Here is a 15,270-nt window from a genome sequence, read left to right as displayed (position 1 = left end):
GCTACCCATAATGTGGAAGGGTATTATACACTTGTGCCTCCAGGACATGTATGTATGTAAAGTGCAGAAGGACCCATCTCCAAACCTATAAGTATATACTTGTACATTCTTCGTCAACGTCAACAGCTGAGGTGATATAGCCACCGCGCCCGTCTGTCCGGCTGTCCGTATGAACAATAAGATCTCAGAGACTATAAGAGATAGAGATATATTTTTTTGCAGAACTTCTTATTTTAGCACGCAGATTATGTTTTTTTCTTCTAATTTTGCCACACCCACCACCTCCTTCAAAAATCGAATACCAAGCGCTGTTTTGAAGTCAGAGTCTCAAATTTAAGTACAGACAATAAAATCTATGGTAGTTTTTATTAGTGAGAGTTTGGTTGCGATCGGATAAAAATTGTATAAGTTCTTTAAAAAATACTTTTTTTATGGCAAATAACGACTATTTACTACGACCCTTAGATAATCTGTTATATTTTACACGTTATGGTATACTTTAAATGTAGTACTATATACATATATGTATTTAATGCAGTATAATATGTCGTATGGTGTATTTTAAAAATAATGCCGCACCTCTGCTCTGATTTAAGCTGTAATGACTTTGACCAATTTATCATTTTTCATTGCTTCATTTCGATACCCGTTCAACTGTGGTAATACAGATAGATACGCCAAAGAGTCAAGTCCATGATTTCATACACATTTCCTTACTAGGTTGAAGTAACCCATTTGTTCTTCAGTTTACGGTTTCACATCTCTTTTCGATAGCCCAACTCATAAAGCGTCGTATCCCTTCTGGCTCATCAAATTGTCATAGGGCGAAAATCAATAGGAACATTAAAAAATGTTCCATTCTCAACTCTCTCGTTCTATCTGTTTAAGCTTGGGTCCTTTACCGAAGACCCCATACCGATGGGAAGGCATAAACATTAATGATACTGCGAAACGAGAATTTATTTTATTTAATTTCCCTTCAGTTTTTTGTGCTTGTTTTTGTTGGTAATGGCTGCCATTGTTTGTTGTTTGTGGAGTATATTTAATTTTTATTATATTTGAAGCGCCTCGCAGAAATGGGAAAATGACCACGTGGTGACCCCATGACTCGACATTTTAATGGACGCTTGTGGTGACCGGACGATTGCCATAATAATCATTAATTTTATGGCAAAACAATAAGGCAGGTAATAAAAGTTTAATTTTCGGCTTCATTCTGGCTATTTTGTATTGCCAACTTAATGGCAGGGAAGCGTTTTCGGAAATCGTGCTCACGAATTTCGAAGTCGACAACCCTGAACGGATAAGAGACATTCTGGGTTAAGAGTAAAAAGTATTAAATATAAGTAATGAAAGTGAAAAGTTTAAATGATGCCTGGTGGAGAAGAGAGCTAGTTGCTGTTGTATTTCGTTACTGTTGACTTTCAACATCAGGTGACACGCCCCCGCCCTTATTCACCCGCCCACGACTCTTGGCACTCTCAGCTACAGCTCGTAAAAGCCACATTTTGAATTTTTAATGCGACCCGCAAGCAACGAAATGTGTTCAGTTTTCAAGTGGCAGCGATCTTGTTTATGCGACTTTTGTGTGCTCCCCGCCAGAGTTTAGAGCTGTGCTGATAAGAGCAGCGCGAGGTCGGGGAAATGGCAATGGGAATTATCGTAATAAAGTGGGAGGAGCAAATGAGGTCAGGTCAGTCGAAGAGATGGGGATGGTTGAACTGCGTAACTGTGTTACTTCTCCAGATTTTACTACCATTGATAACTGTTCGGGGAGCGAGCACTAAAAAGTTAACAATTTTTTATGTGACTAAGCGAAATTTAAGGAATTACTTTGGTTATAGTGCATCGCATTTTTGTTATGTACTCAGGATATATTTAAGTGCGAATTGTTCTGTGTTATATTTATGCTGTGATCCATTTCATACATTTCATTTCAGCTTAGAGATGAGATGTATTTTACATTGAGCAATATTACTTAATTTTTTACAGTTAATTGCACAAATTATCCGAAGGAAAACGTTAAAATAGTGCACTGTAATTTTGTTATCTACTAAGTGGAAATATTTCGAATTTTATTTCAACATTTTATGTATAGCTGTTCCATACTAAAGACTCTGCGATGTTTTTTTCAGAACTTTTAGTTAATTGGTAATCAAGACTTTAAATATTGCTTATGTACATTCTGCAAATTTCCACATTTTACATTAAGCACTTTACATTTGTTATGAATTAATCGAAGTGACATTAAAGGAAATTGATAAAATATTGCTCTATAATATTTTTATCTACACAGGATACATTTAAGTAGAAATATTTCTAATTTAATTTAAACATTTTTTTATTTATATTTTAATCCATTCGATGGACTCCATTCCAGCTTAGTTTTTTCATTAATAAAAACTCGCACTTATACATTTTTCGGTACTTTTAATTAACATAATTGATGATTAAGTTGGACTACAACATGAAATCTTTAAAAAATATTTATATTATTTTCAAGAATTTAATTTTGTAGAGTGAATTAATTAAATTCTTATTTTAATTTAACATAGTTTCTGCCTTATCGTTTCTCCTTTTCATGCTTTGAATTTTTCTCAACGTTTTTTATTAACATTGGCAAACTAAATAAAATTATATTCAGCCTCATAATTTCTATTCATCCAGCTGATGGCTGCTGCGGCTTATCGCTTTTCATTTTCCACAAACAAACAAACAAACAACGCGTAAATTTGTGCCAGCAAAGACAAACAATTTTTAGTTTCTCTGTCCCAGGCATAAACAACGACAAAAAAAAAAACAACATGCTACGCATATAAATCATGCGGCGAGAAGCAAACAGGTCAGAGCAGGACGTCGGGACACTGGTCGCAGGATACGCCCGAAACACGGGAGACACATGCAATTGAAATTCAGAAAACCCGCAAGAAGCGTTCAGAAATATTGTCAGTGGGTGTGTGTGTGTGTGTATGTATTTTGGGCATGACCCGCATAATCTGCATGCGGTGTGGGCAGGTGACAGGTGGATCATAGAGCGGGGCACGCACAGTTCGCTTTCGCTGTAAACAAACGGTAAACTGAACAGCAACAGCAGTCGGGCAGAAGTCAGGAGCAGGAGCGACTTAGAAAAGCACTCGGAGCACTTGCTGCCTTGGCTTAAATACATCAAACAGAAGCATAATCTCAGTCGAGCGGAAAAATGCATGCGCAACTGTGAAGCAAGTGTGCGTGGAGGATTCGTTAGAGGGAAGATATTTACGTAGATAGCGGGGGCGTGGATGTGGATGTAGATGTGAATGGGGGCGTGGGTGGGGGCTTAGCAGTCGACCGAAAATGATATGCGACATTGCGGCCACGTCAAGCAAAATAGATTAATTTTACCTGTGGGCATCGGGGCAGAAATCTGTCGTCGTCGACGTCGTCTACGCTGCCTGCCAGCTACCTGCTTACAAATTAGATTGACAGTCTCGCCCAGTCTATCATTTTGGCTACACCCCCACCCACCATCAGCCCAACCTCATGCCCTGCCCCACTGGTCGTTGGCGGTGGCACGCATAAAGCTTTCTTGCCGCAGTCAAATTAAATAAAATCCAATTTAAAACGAATTTTCGCAATTTCATTTACAACACAGGGCAACCCAGCATCAGCAGCAGCGGTAGTCAAATACGACAGAGAAAATCAGGCACCTTGGGCAAACAGCCGCACAATTTATGTAGAACCACCGGGTGGTGCGTCGATGGTCTACCCGTCTTACCCCCTTCACCACAATTTGTCCTTGCTCTTGCTTTCTCTCAGTTATTCCACTCTCTCTCTCTCTCTCTCTCTCTCGCTCTCTTTGTATCTTGCTGGTTGCTCTCGAGCTTTAAATTGGAATTAACGTTTTTAATGATGGAAGCAATCTTTTATTTTGTATATATTTTTTTTATTTCTTATTTCTGCCTCTTTCCATTTTATATTTTGCTTTTCCTTCTGCTGCCTCTCAAGAGCACGCATTAAGCAAGGCCACAGACGGCAACAGCAAAGCAGCAGCTACAGCCTTCAAGTGGAGCACTCATTAATGCGCTTTTTATTAGGAAAATCGTTAGGTTGAGTTTTCCGCAAGCAGCTTTTTCATTTTGATTAAAACGCCCAAGCGTCATGCATAAAACTCGCTGTTTATTGCATTTTTTCTCCCATCCACTCTATCAGCTGACGTGAGCTAACAGGTAACTGGGAAACAGTTTAGAGCAGGTAGCAAAGCCCTGTGAGTCCTGTGCCCTTCTCCCACTTCTCCACACTTCCAGTGGCTGTCCCTGCTAATCCGCTTGTATTTCATAATCCTTACGCCAAAAGCAAAAGCTTTATGACGACCAAAGTGCAAAGTGGTTGGAAAATTTATTTTAAAACAACAACAAAAAACAAGAACTTTGCTGAACTGAAGGGTGAAGCGCGTTAAAGGAAGGAAAGGGCGCATTGGGTGAACTTAACTATGGATAGGTTGGGGGCTATGGGCGTGGCTCTTTGTGTATGCTACTCTTGGTGTTGACACGCGTGGACTGTCAAAGCATCAACAGCTTGAGCTTTGGCTGCTTAAAAATACAACAAAAAGAGAATTTAAGTACTGCAGTTGAGGGTTTTTATTAGTGCTGAAAATGTTTGAATTGCACACATGCGAATATTTTAATTATAGCATGAATTGATTTAGTTAGTGGCTTCCATTTTATTAGTTACGAATAATTTATGATTAGAAAAATTTGAAATTGAGCTTAGGATTTTCAATAAATTTGACCTTCTCGCATACATTGCCTTGAAGGCATACCAATACCTAATGCCGCGAAAAGATTTTACAAACAAAATTGTGGGCGTGCTGTAATTCTATGTATTTTCCTCAATGCTAATAAGCTTTAAGTATCGTTCATGGAAATTGCTGAGGATGGACCACAAAATGCCCAAAACGCATCCATTTTCGCATTTAACTGTAAAGCCGGCTAATGATCTTTTGTACCTTGAATGTCTGACAGGAATTTCGGTCCTCAGATGGTGGACGCAACTTTATTACGCTGACGTGCTGAAAAATCTCTTGAACATTACTCAAGGAGTTTATTGGCCTGCCAGCCTGGCACTGTCAACAGTCCAACAGCTATGCGGCTTGACAAATAAAGCCTCTGCCCCATCTACCCACCGTCTTCACAGTGGAGTGGCAGACAGGAAAACAGGCAGACTGACAGACAGGCAGACAGGGAAACAGACTGAGCGTCGGACTGACAAACAGAGATTGCCTGACAATTGCGATGATGTCAGCCAAAAATCGTACTCAAAGGCAACAGCGAGAGCAGCAGGTGCCACAGTTTTGAGTCTGTGTCATTCATCAGAGTTTCGCAGAACAGAACCAGAAAAATTATGGTTATTTGCGGGACGTTGATTTCATCCGTCCGTCGGCCTTTTTTGGCCTTTTTCCATTTGCCAAAGGCAATGGAAAAAAAAATGAAATGAAAGGGTAAGCTAATTAAGATACTCTATAGCTATTGTTATCACTTAAGGTTCTACAATTTTGCTCAATTTCAATAAAACGAATGGTAATGGATAGACTGATCGAATACAAAAGTGCGTTATACCAGCTCTAGGTTAACTGATGTACAACACTTCTTTAGGGTATACAAAACACAAAAAAAAAGGGAACGCAACCAAAGAGAGAAAAAACTTCTGCGGCACCCTTTTACAAAGCAAACAATGCGGCTGCAGGACAACCAGGACAACCGTGTTCGGGGAATCTTTGTGAATAATGATTTGCCACTTGGGAGCGTTTGTAAATTAGATGCTCGGCTTGTTCTAGCTATTGTTGTTGCTTCTGTTATTGTTGTTGCCGTTGCTGTTGTTGTTGTTGTTGTTTAAGTGTCGCACAGCTGCTGCCTGGCGGCAGCGTAAATATTTAATTTGTGAAACATTTCAAGTGGAAGCCCGCTGAGTCTGCTGACCTTTGACTTTTTTCCTTTCTTTTTTTTTTGCCATTACGTCGCGTATTATCATTATTATTGCCGTTGTGTGTGAAACGAATATATGTATTTGTGTGTGTGTGTGTCTGAGTCTGTAGCATTTTTATTAGTATTTTCGTAATTTGGCTTTTGCCCGACTCTTGTGTGCCTTACTTCTTGTCGGGGTCACACTGGTGCACTCGACAATAATGAGCAAGTTAATTGAGGTGACAATTGTCGAGCAACGGACCACAAGCCACGGCTGGCGACCCTCTTGAGTAGCTGAGCCTGCCACAGCCCCTTGAGTTATGGCATTTTGATCATTTTATGTATTTCGAGTACGCGACAGCGCTTCAGATGGAACCCTCTTCATCGCCGCTGGCATCTCAAGTAACTGAAAATGATTTAACGCTGTTAAATTGACAGCGCATTTGCATTGGGGTTGGATTTACTCTATTTCTTTTGCCATCATTAACTTTGTTAGACGAAGGACTAAGGTGAAGGAAAAAAATAAAATAAAAGTCCTTTGCATATGGCCATAATAATCAAATTTCGAAAGATTTATTCTTACGGAAAAATTATTCATATTTAATTCTTTTGTTGACTTTCGTTATGAAGTTTTCATATTAATTATTAAATTGAGCCACACTTCCATTACACAATTTATTTAAATATAAAAGAATAAATATTATTATTTAAAAAGGAAAAACACTTCCTTCCAAATACATTAAAACTTCAGTAATCTGACTTTCTTTTCGATTGCTACCCATTAAAACATCCTCAAACAATCGACTTGCCTCCAAATGTTAAGTTGTTGAGGTACGTTAGTGGTTTATACTGATTCAAAAATATGAAATAAGAAAGAAACATAGTCTTCTTACAATGCAATTCTTTACATTATTTGTATTTTTTTAAATTTAGTTAGTTTAGCTTTCCTATTCATTAAAAAATTCGTTAAATCAGTTCATTCTTTCAATCCCGTGTTTAAAATACTCAATTTAGTTGCATGGCTATAAAACAACATTTATGCTAGGATCTGGCTCGTTTCATTTAAGCATAATGTGAATTTCTCGTCTTGTTAGTTAGTTCCAGTTACGAGCATGTAAATTCGCCCCACAGGTTCTATGATTAACAAGGAAGCGCGTCAGCTCATAAACTTTATACCCAGCACATCCGGTAACTTGAAATTTATGCTGACGAGTTTATAAAGACGGCTGGCAGGGGACAGGCGGCAGGCTGGCGGGTTGGTTACCGTGGACAGGACAAGTCAAAGACATACTTACATAAACATGCACACACATTATACGACCCCGAAGCACCATTAAAAATCTAGCCAGAGCTGGGCTTGGCAGCGACTTACCTGTCCGCCTTTTTGACGCCCGACCACATGGCTGCGGAGACGGGGGGCATGAAACGCAAATTGCCGACGGGCGGCGAGGCGTAGGGTATGCCACGGTACGCCTCAACCGGATCCAAATGCCGTCCATCTAATTGGACAATTACGCCCGAGATGGCGCCGTTGCGTGTGTGGATGATGCGCGATGAGAGCTGTGCGGGTAATTGATCATGATTTATGTTGTTATTGTTGCTATTGTTGTTGTTGTTGCCGTTACTGCCGCTGCTGCTGCTGCTAGTTAGTCTACTGTTGCGGTTGCCGCTTGACGCCGATGATGACGAACTGCTGCTGCTGCTGCTTGTCGACGTTGCAAACGATGACGACGAGGACGATGACGATGATGAAGTGAGCGATAATGAGGGCACAGAGCTGGACGTGGCCGCATTGCCAGAGCTGCCCGTGGCGCTGCTGGAGCCGATCAATACCAGACCGCCGCTGCTACTTGTTGCCGCATTGCCACGCAGTGTGGCACTCAAATTACCAGATATGCTGTTGCCATTGTTGTAGCTGATGCCAGCGCCGCGGCTGCTACACACTTGCAGCACAAGTAGCAGCAACAGCAGCAGCAGGCCACGTATTTTTCTTCTCGTTCGCGAAACTCTAGCTGTTGTTGTTGCTGATGATGATGATGTTGCTGCTGTTGCTGCTGCTGCTGCTGCTGCTAGTGGCAGTTGTCGCTTGGATTGCAGCAACATTACCATTATTAATATTGGTCAAAATGGCGATGTTGCAATGATGTTGCTGCCGTTGAATGACTTTATGTACTGCAGTTCTTTCTTGTTGTTATGGTGTTGATGTTGCTGTTGTTGTTGTTACGCTTGTTGTATAATTGACCACAATATCCCTGTTTGTGGCGTGGCCTTATTTTCCGGTTTATTCAGCCGCGATTCGTTTTTATCGTTTTGTAAAGATTTTCGCTTTTGTTTTTTAATTAACAATGTGAATCCTTTTCCATATTTCAATGGCAGCTGAAGCGAACTGTAAAGAACAGAAAGACACACGTAAAAAAGATTAATATTGCAGTTTCCAACATGGCTGCCCATGTGAGTACATTTAAATATTGGTAAAGTTTCAGAGAGCAATTTAAATTTCCGCTTTAAGCAAACATAAATTTCAGCTGCTGCTGCTGTCGAAAATTTAATATTCTACTTGTGAAATGTAGCGACGATTCTCTTGACTGCTTCTGGCTGCTGGCTGCTGGCTGCCTGCACTTCAAAACGTCCGCAAAGTGCGCCAGAAGCATGTAAGGCGGGTCCCGAAAAGTATGCAATGCCATTTTGAAGTCCTCATAGAAGTAGCTCTTAGCACAAGCCTCAATCAGCTCACTTGCTGGCGGCGTCGCGTTGTCTTTACCTTTCTCCTCTTGCTCTCTCTCTTTTACAATTTCCCATTCTCATTCATTTTTTCCAGCTTTTCTTGCTGCATTTGTTTGTTGTTTTTTGTTGCTTGTATGTGTGTGGATGCATCACCTTGTTTGCACTTGAGCTAGTGTCCTTGCCCTTCTTGTTGTCGTCGTCGTCGTCGTCAAAGAGAATGTAAGCAACAATAAAGACGTATTCAGTTGTCAGACATGCCAGGCTGTCGGTCTGGACCAGCTGAAACTATGCAGCTGACTTAGCCTTAAAGCTACTCATGTGTATTTATACAACAATGAAGAGTGCACCTAAAGTTTAAATTTCATATTTTGTTGCTTTGAATCAAATGAGATCAAGTGCAGTTAAGTTGTCTATTAATAATGTTTCGAATACTTCACATTTATGCCATTTTAAGGAATTTAATTCCAAGTATTTGCATCGTTTGCTACTTTTGGCATTTTCTTGTGGCACTTCGAGTAATGCACTTGCTACGTTTCTATTTTATAACCTCTTTCGTACGTGCCTTGCAAGTGTCCCGTCTGTTAGTTTTTGGTCGAAAATTGTTATGTGTACTCACTTAGTTATTCCGTGCGTTGCTCTATGTCTTTGCGGGTTGTCTGCGCCTTTCTGCAGGTGCTAAGCTCCCACCTTCTCCACTCCTCTCGCATGTGCTAGTGGGTTAGTGTTCTTCCTACTGCCTTTCCCTCAAGATCTTAGCACACACTTCACGTACACTGCGCTCAACTGCGCTGTCTGACGCTGCTGCTGTTGCGTTGTCTGAATGCCTGCACGCTACAATTGTCATGCAAGCACACGAGGACATTTTTTTCAAGGCTTTCACGTGCTCAACGCGCTGCCATTGTTGGCTTCTCAAGCAGCTGCCGCCGCATTGCTGTAGCGAGATAAAGAGAAAGAAAGAGAGAGAAAGAGAGAGAGAGTGAGAAATGTGCTGCGTTAGACGTTTATATATGTATATTGCATATATGATACTTGAACTATGATTAATTAAGTGACACGCTCAAACACGCGCCATTTAGATGCATATTAAGTAGCCGCATTGTGAGCCAATCTAATTATTTATCTAATGGAATGGAATTACGGACTTCAGAATTAGTTTTCAAGAGAGGTATTTCACATTTTAAATAATGCAGCTATTTAAAACTCTTATGTGTTGTTGTCTGTTCATATAAACAAACTAAATTGATTTTACTATAAGATCCAGCAAGTTAAAAGTTTTAAAAGAATTTGATTTCATTCAACATATTATATATACCAAAAAAAAGTGAATGAATTTGTAATCTATTTTTTAGAGTTAAACAAAAGAACTAAATTCGAAATAAATGTGATTCAATTTTGTTTGTTTTAGAATGCAGTTGTTACAATCGACCACAGCTTACTTATTTCTGAATATATAGATTAATCAATAATTTATAATAATAAGTTTAATTAAAAGTACTATTTTTACAAAATAACACACACAAATTTTAAATTAAAATTTGCATTGTTATATGACTTCTATATTAATTACAAATTATTGCCTTTTTTTTCTAATTAGCAAAATAATATTCTTGATGAATATAATCTACTTATTTCTTAGCAAAGTGAATGAAGCCTTTGCCTCTACATATTTTATGTAAATATTCCCTGATGTGTGTGCGTGTATTTTCCAAGTCACTTGACAATTTCAGTATGCCAAAGCAGAACATTTTCAATTAGAATGCGCCCTCAAGTGTAAGAAAATTATTATGCACATCATTAGCAAAGTATTTAGTTGTCGACGGTCCCACAAGGGCTACCTTTAAGTACTCCGGCTGCTCTCACTAGTTAAATTAATTGTTTTGGTGGAAATTGAGCTGTTTCCCCATTTTATTAACGCCGAAACCATTCCGAGTTTAGATGGGTGGTCCCAATGAGAAAGTGGCTTTTTAATTTATTTATGCAAATACGAATGAATTTTTGGCGTACACTTTGCCACAGGCAAACAGCTTGGCTTTTCGAAATGTGTAGTCGCATAAGTAAACAACTGCCTTGTCCCACTTCAGAGTCCCAATGAATACTTTGCACAAGCAACAACAGCAATGTTGACAACAAGAACAACATCACAAGTATAGCATCATCAAGTGCGTGTCTCAGTTGGAGGTAGATTACTGAAGAATTTGCCTTTACTTTGTTGTTATTCACACTGGGACAGCATGCAAACATTGTAAATCATACGCACTGTTGCCCGCCCAACTGTAGTTCTGGCTTATTTGGTTATGGTAAATGAGTTAGGGCGGCAATTTTGTGCCTGTTTGCGATTCTTGAAGTGTCTTTGAATGCTGTCAATTTTTGATACAGTTGTGAATAGTGAATGCCAAGTAAAATGTTACTGATATGTTTAAATTGTAATAATAAAATATTTTTACAATACCACTATTATTTGGATTTTATTAGAGTTGTTTAGTTAAATCGTTTAGTATCTTTAAAAACTTGAAACAATGTTTAAATTACGTTTGAACTTTCTGCAGCTAAAATATTGCATTTACATACATGAAATAATGTTTTAATTTTGTTTGGACTTTTTGTTGTTCAAGACGCTGAAGCAAAAGTTGCCACGAAGTTTAAGTCAAGTTGAAAACAACTTGTGACTGCAGCATGAGTACTGGCACCTACACCCATTCTGGCATTTGAAATGACTTTATCAATTTGTTAGTCCTCGTGTTTCGCCAATGTAATTTGTGCTCAAACCAAAAGATAATTGGATCGAGCATTTGTTTGTGCGCCTAATTTAACAGTGTCTATGAATGTGTGTGTGTTTGTATAAACAAAATTCTATTTCGCAAAATACATTTAATTTGCGCTTTAATTAAAAATCAAAACGCGATAAGAACGCGACAAGATGAAAGTCGGGAAAAACCGTTGAACCATCCACCAACAATAACAACTACAGTAGCAACAAGAAAGCGTGTAATTGTGGAAAATGATGCTGCGGCTTGACTTTCCAACTCGCGACTCGGATCGCAATTTCTAGTAATTTCCGCACTGGCCAAGCCTTTGCACCATAAATTCTGGCGCCAGCCAGAGCCAGCCCTAGAGCCAGAGTCAAAGCCAGACCCAGACAGGATACGCATTCAGAGAGCGGGAGAGAGAACAATTGTGCCGGGTCCGCATCTCTTCGTCCGAGGGTCATTAATTTGTCTTTAGAGGCCGACGAAGCCGACGTGGCATTAAACTGCTTAAGTAGCACAACTAAATTAAGAAAACGATGCAGGGGGGCTGCTTGCTCGACTGGCAATTAAAAGGTGTGGTGGAGGGGTGTGTGTTGAGATGTGTTCAGCGTCGTGTCCAGATAAAGTTCAAAGCGGATTTAATGCTATGGCTATTTATGTTTATCCTTGATTAAGTCTTCGCACTGCGCTACAGCTACAGAATGACACGATTTTCAGCCAAACGTAATGAGAACTCTGTTATATCAAAGTCACTCTTGACAAGAACTTGCTGCATGCAACACAATAATGAATGCGTTGCGTAAGCATAATTTATTCGTTGTTTTTTGTTTTTGTTTTGTGCACATCGCAGTGACAACAACAATTGTTACAATATGCCCCTTTGTGAAATAAAGTAACCACAGCGTAACAACAAAATGAAAATGCAACTATAAATGCAGAAATATGTAGAGCGTGTAGAAGAAGAAGCTTCAACAAAATATGAAACCAAAATACACGCGAGCACAATGCACATTTATCATATGAAACACGCACACACTGACAACTCCATAAAAGCACACACGCACACAGACACTCATGAACAGATATAGGAGCCACAAGGATATTAATGTGTGCTGATAAAAGCAAAGCATGATAAACTAAAGATGTTGTTGGTCTGGCCAAAAACATTGAAAAGGCGCACACATTGCGTATGCGTTATATTTCATACTATTTTCATAAGCAAGGTCAGAAGGCAGGAGACAGCAGCGAATGGAAAGCGGGAGAGGAAAAACACCAACAAAGCACAAATGGATATAATTCATTTCGATCGATTGGTATGCAGGGAACAATTTCCCAAAATTTAATCAGTTTTCATGCATAAGCAAGTTTGTTTGGGGAGAAATTACTGTGCGAATGTGCAGCGAATGGGAAAATTGTATACTAGACGCTTGAGGTAATGAAAATGGAAATGAAACGCCTTTTGTATCTCAAGTTTATTGGCATCACTAGCAACCTGAACAGGTGAAAAAGAGAGTAAGATAACTGAGGCCAAATTAAGCTATGTACTTCAGACCATTTCAAATGGTCTGTGTTATTCGAATCAGCTTATGTCTTGCTTTCTTTTCCCTGAACAATTTTATCGAAATCATTTTATTATTGTAATTACTATTTGAAGTCGGCTTTTGGTTGCTCAGAGGTGCAAAAAATGTAGCATTCATTGCAAGACAAGAAAATAAATGTCGCAATGCATTTTCACCCAACAAAAATTTAAACTTTACAAAATAAATGCACACAGCAGCAGCAACGAAAAAGGAAGAAGATAAAAGGAAAGACAACTACAGTTTTCCATCCAATGTGCTTGATAAAAGAAAGAGTCGAATATAAAAGTTTACCCGGAGCGCATCATATTTCATGCAGATTTATGCAAAAATTTGTGCAATTTACGCAAAGAAACTGCAAAAGAAGCACAGCAAGTGCAATCTTTAACGGAGACGAGGAAAGTATTTTAGCATCGAGCATTGAATTTGATGGCAAATAATGCGACTTTATAACTAGTTGAAATGCATTTTGCATGTCACAGACGCTTGATAAAATTACTTAAATATGCTGCACTTTATGGAGTACTTGGTACTTGACTTTAGGTCGGGCAAAGAGGATCTCCCCTCAGTTTATATTTGCTGCTGCTTTTCCGCTTTTATTATGTTCGCTGCCAACAATGGCTTATAATTATTTTTTCTCCTTTTTATTTTTAAGTCGTCAGTCGCTTACTGGCTGCTTTTTATTTATATAAGAGTATATTAAAAGGCAGCTTTTGGTGTTCTGCTCTGAGCTGAGCTGTGGGTCCGCTGTCTGCAGTTTCTAGTTTGCAGCTGGCATTTACCATCTCGCTGGATATTTTTTTCTCCTCTTCTTTTTAAGTAGTAAACGGCAAAACAATGGTAGCCCACAACAACAGCAGTAGCATTAAAAACAACAACAAATACAGCAGTAGCTTGACTTGCACCACAAAATGGAAAAGAACGTCTGACAGGCGAAAGCCAAAGGCGAAAACGAATACGAAGGCGTAGACCAACTTTAAGCCCAATGTGTAAATGCGTAAAATCATAAAATCATGAAAAATTATAATCCTGCATCTGAACATATGAATGTAGATGAAAACTTAACTCATGTTTACTTGTTTAAATGATTTGAATATAGTATTAGATTTATATAGATCGTCAATTATTGTATTATCATAATAATACGTCAATATATTATTTCACATTTCTAATAATAAACTTTAATGAATTTCAACATTATTCATGGTAATAATTAGCTAAAATGGCAAATGAAAGTCTTCATTTTGTGAGTAGGATTCAAAACATCAAGAATATGCCGGACGAAGTCAAAGCATAGTTAATAATTGATTTAATCAAGTCCATTAAATGTGCATTTAGCTAATGCAAGAAATTAATCAATTGGTTTGGTTAGTCAACTGCAATGCGGAAATTTGAAATCAAAGGCAACTGAATTTAATTGACACTCATTAGTATTGCTTAAAATACACATTTTGCATACACTCGTATAAATTTGGGAAATTTTAGGGAGTAAATGCAATTTGAATTTAATCAGAGCCTTACATCAAAGCATATAATTTATGCAGAACTTCTATACAAATTTTATCCTTGGGGCAAACATTAGCTGAGCAATAAATTTCGCGCACAATTGAGCCTGTGATTGTGCCAAAGCGAATGTAAGGAAAATTAATTTTCCTGTGATTTTGCATGTGTAGACAGACACACGCACATACACGACATACACATGTGTATCTGTATGGCTTTGCATGTATGTTTGTGTGTGTGGCATAAATTGTGCGCTCGCGGCTAACAAAATTTTAAAAGCAAATGGTGAAATAAATTATCGCTTAATATTGGCAAAATGATTTGCCAGTTTTCCCATTGCAAAAGGCCTTCTTCCCAATTGCTGTTGCCTGCCTTTCCATCTTGCGCTTTTTGCAATTTTTGGCAGAACCCAAATTGAATTCATTATGCTGAGTATCCCGTACGAATCGCAGAAAATCATTCGCCTTTGGCCATGGACTACGAATTGTAATATAACCATATTAAAGCAACATTATAACATTACGTAAAAGCACCAGAACGAAATAGAAGCACCAACGAAAACGCAAATAAACGACGTCAATGACGTTGTTGTTAGAACATTCGAAGACAAAAATAACGAGGATTCCATCCTACCAACGTTGCTAACAACATATATAGAAAAAAAAACTATTAGAATACCATTTTCATCAAGGCAAATTCGAAATACTCTTCACATTCAAATTATTCACAGATTTCCTGAAGTAAGTACTCATTTTAGTGAACTACGTAATAAGTAATAAT

At 38.6% G+C, this 15,270-nt stretch overlaps 1 protein-coding gene across 3 annotated transcripts in view; it reads right to left on the bottom strand.

The window, feature by feature from the left end:
* Positions 1–15,270, bottom strand: part of LOC133838867 (neuroligin-4, Y-linked) — a 77,357-nt gene that overhangs the window by 29,876 nt on the left and 32,211 nt on the right. For all 3 annotated transcript variants that reach the window (XM_062270100.1, XM_062270099.1, XM_062270098.1), the window contains 2 exons: positions 9,280–9,594; positions 7,312–8,325 (listed from right to left, as the gene is read on the bottom strand). In XM_062270100.1, the coding sequence (XP_062126084.1) occupies positions 7,312–8,048 (737 nt within the window). In that variant the 5' untranslated portion in view covers positions 8,049–8,325; positions 9,280–9,594. The remainder of the gene's footprint in view (positions 1–7,311; positions 8,326–9,279; positions 9,595–15,270) is intronic.

This window comes from Drosophila sulfurigaster, chromosome 2R (genome assembly GCF_023558435.1).
Source record: "Drosophila sulfurigaster albostrigata strain 15112-1811.04 chromosome 2R, ASM2355843v2, whole genome shotgun sequence".
NCBI classification, from domain to species: Eukaryota; Metazoa; Arthropoda; class Insecta; order Diptera; family Drosophilidae; genus Drosophila; species Drosophila sulfurigaster.
Note: the sequence above shows the minus strand (reverse complement) of the source record. Positions and strands in the feature narration are given on the sequence as shown.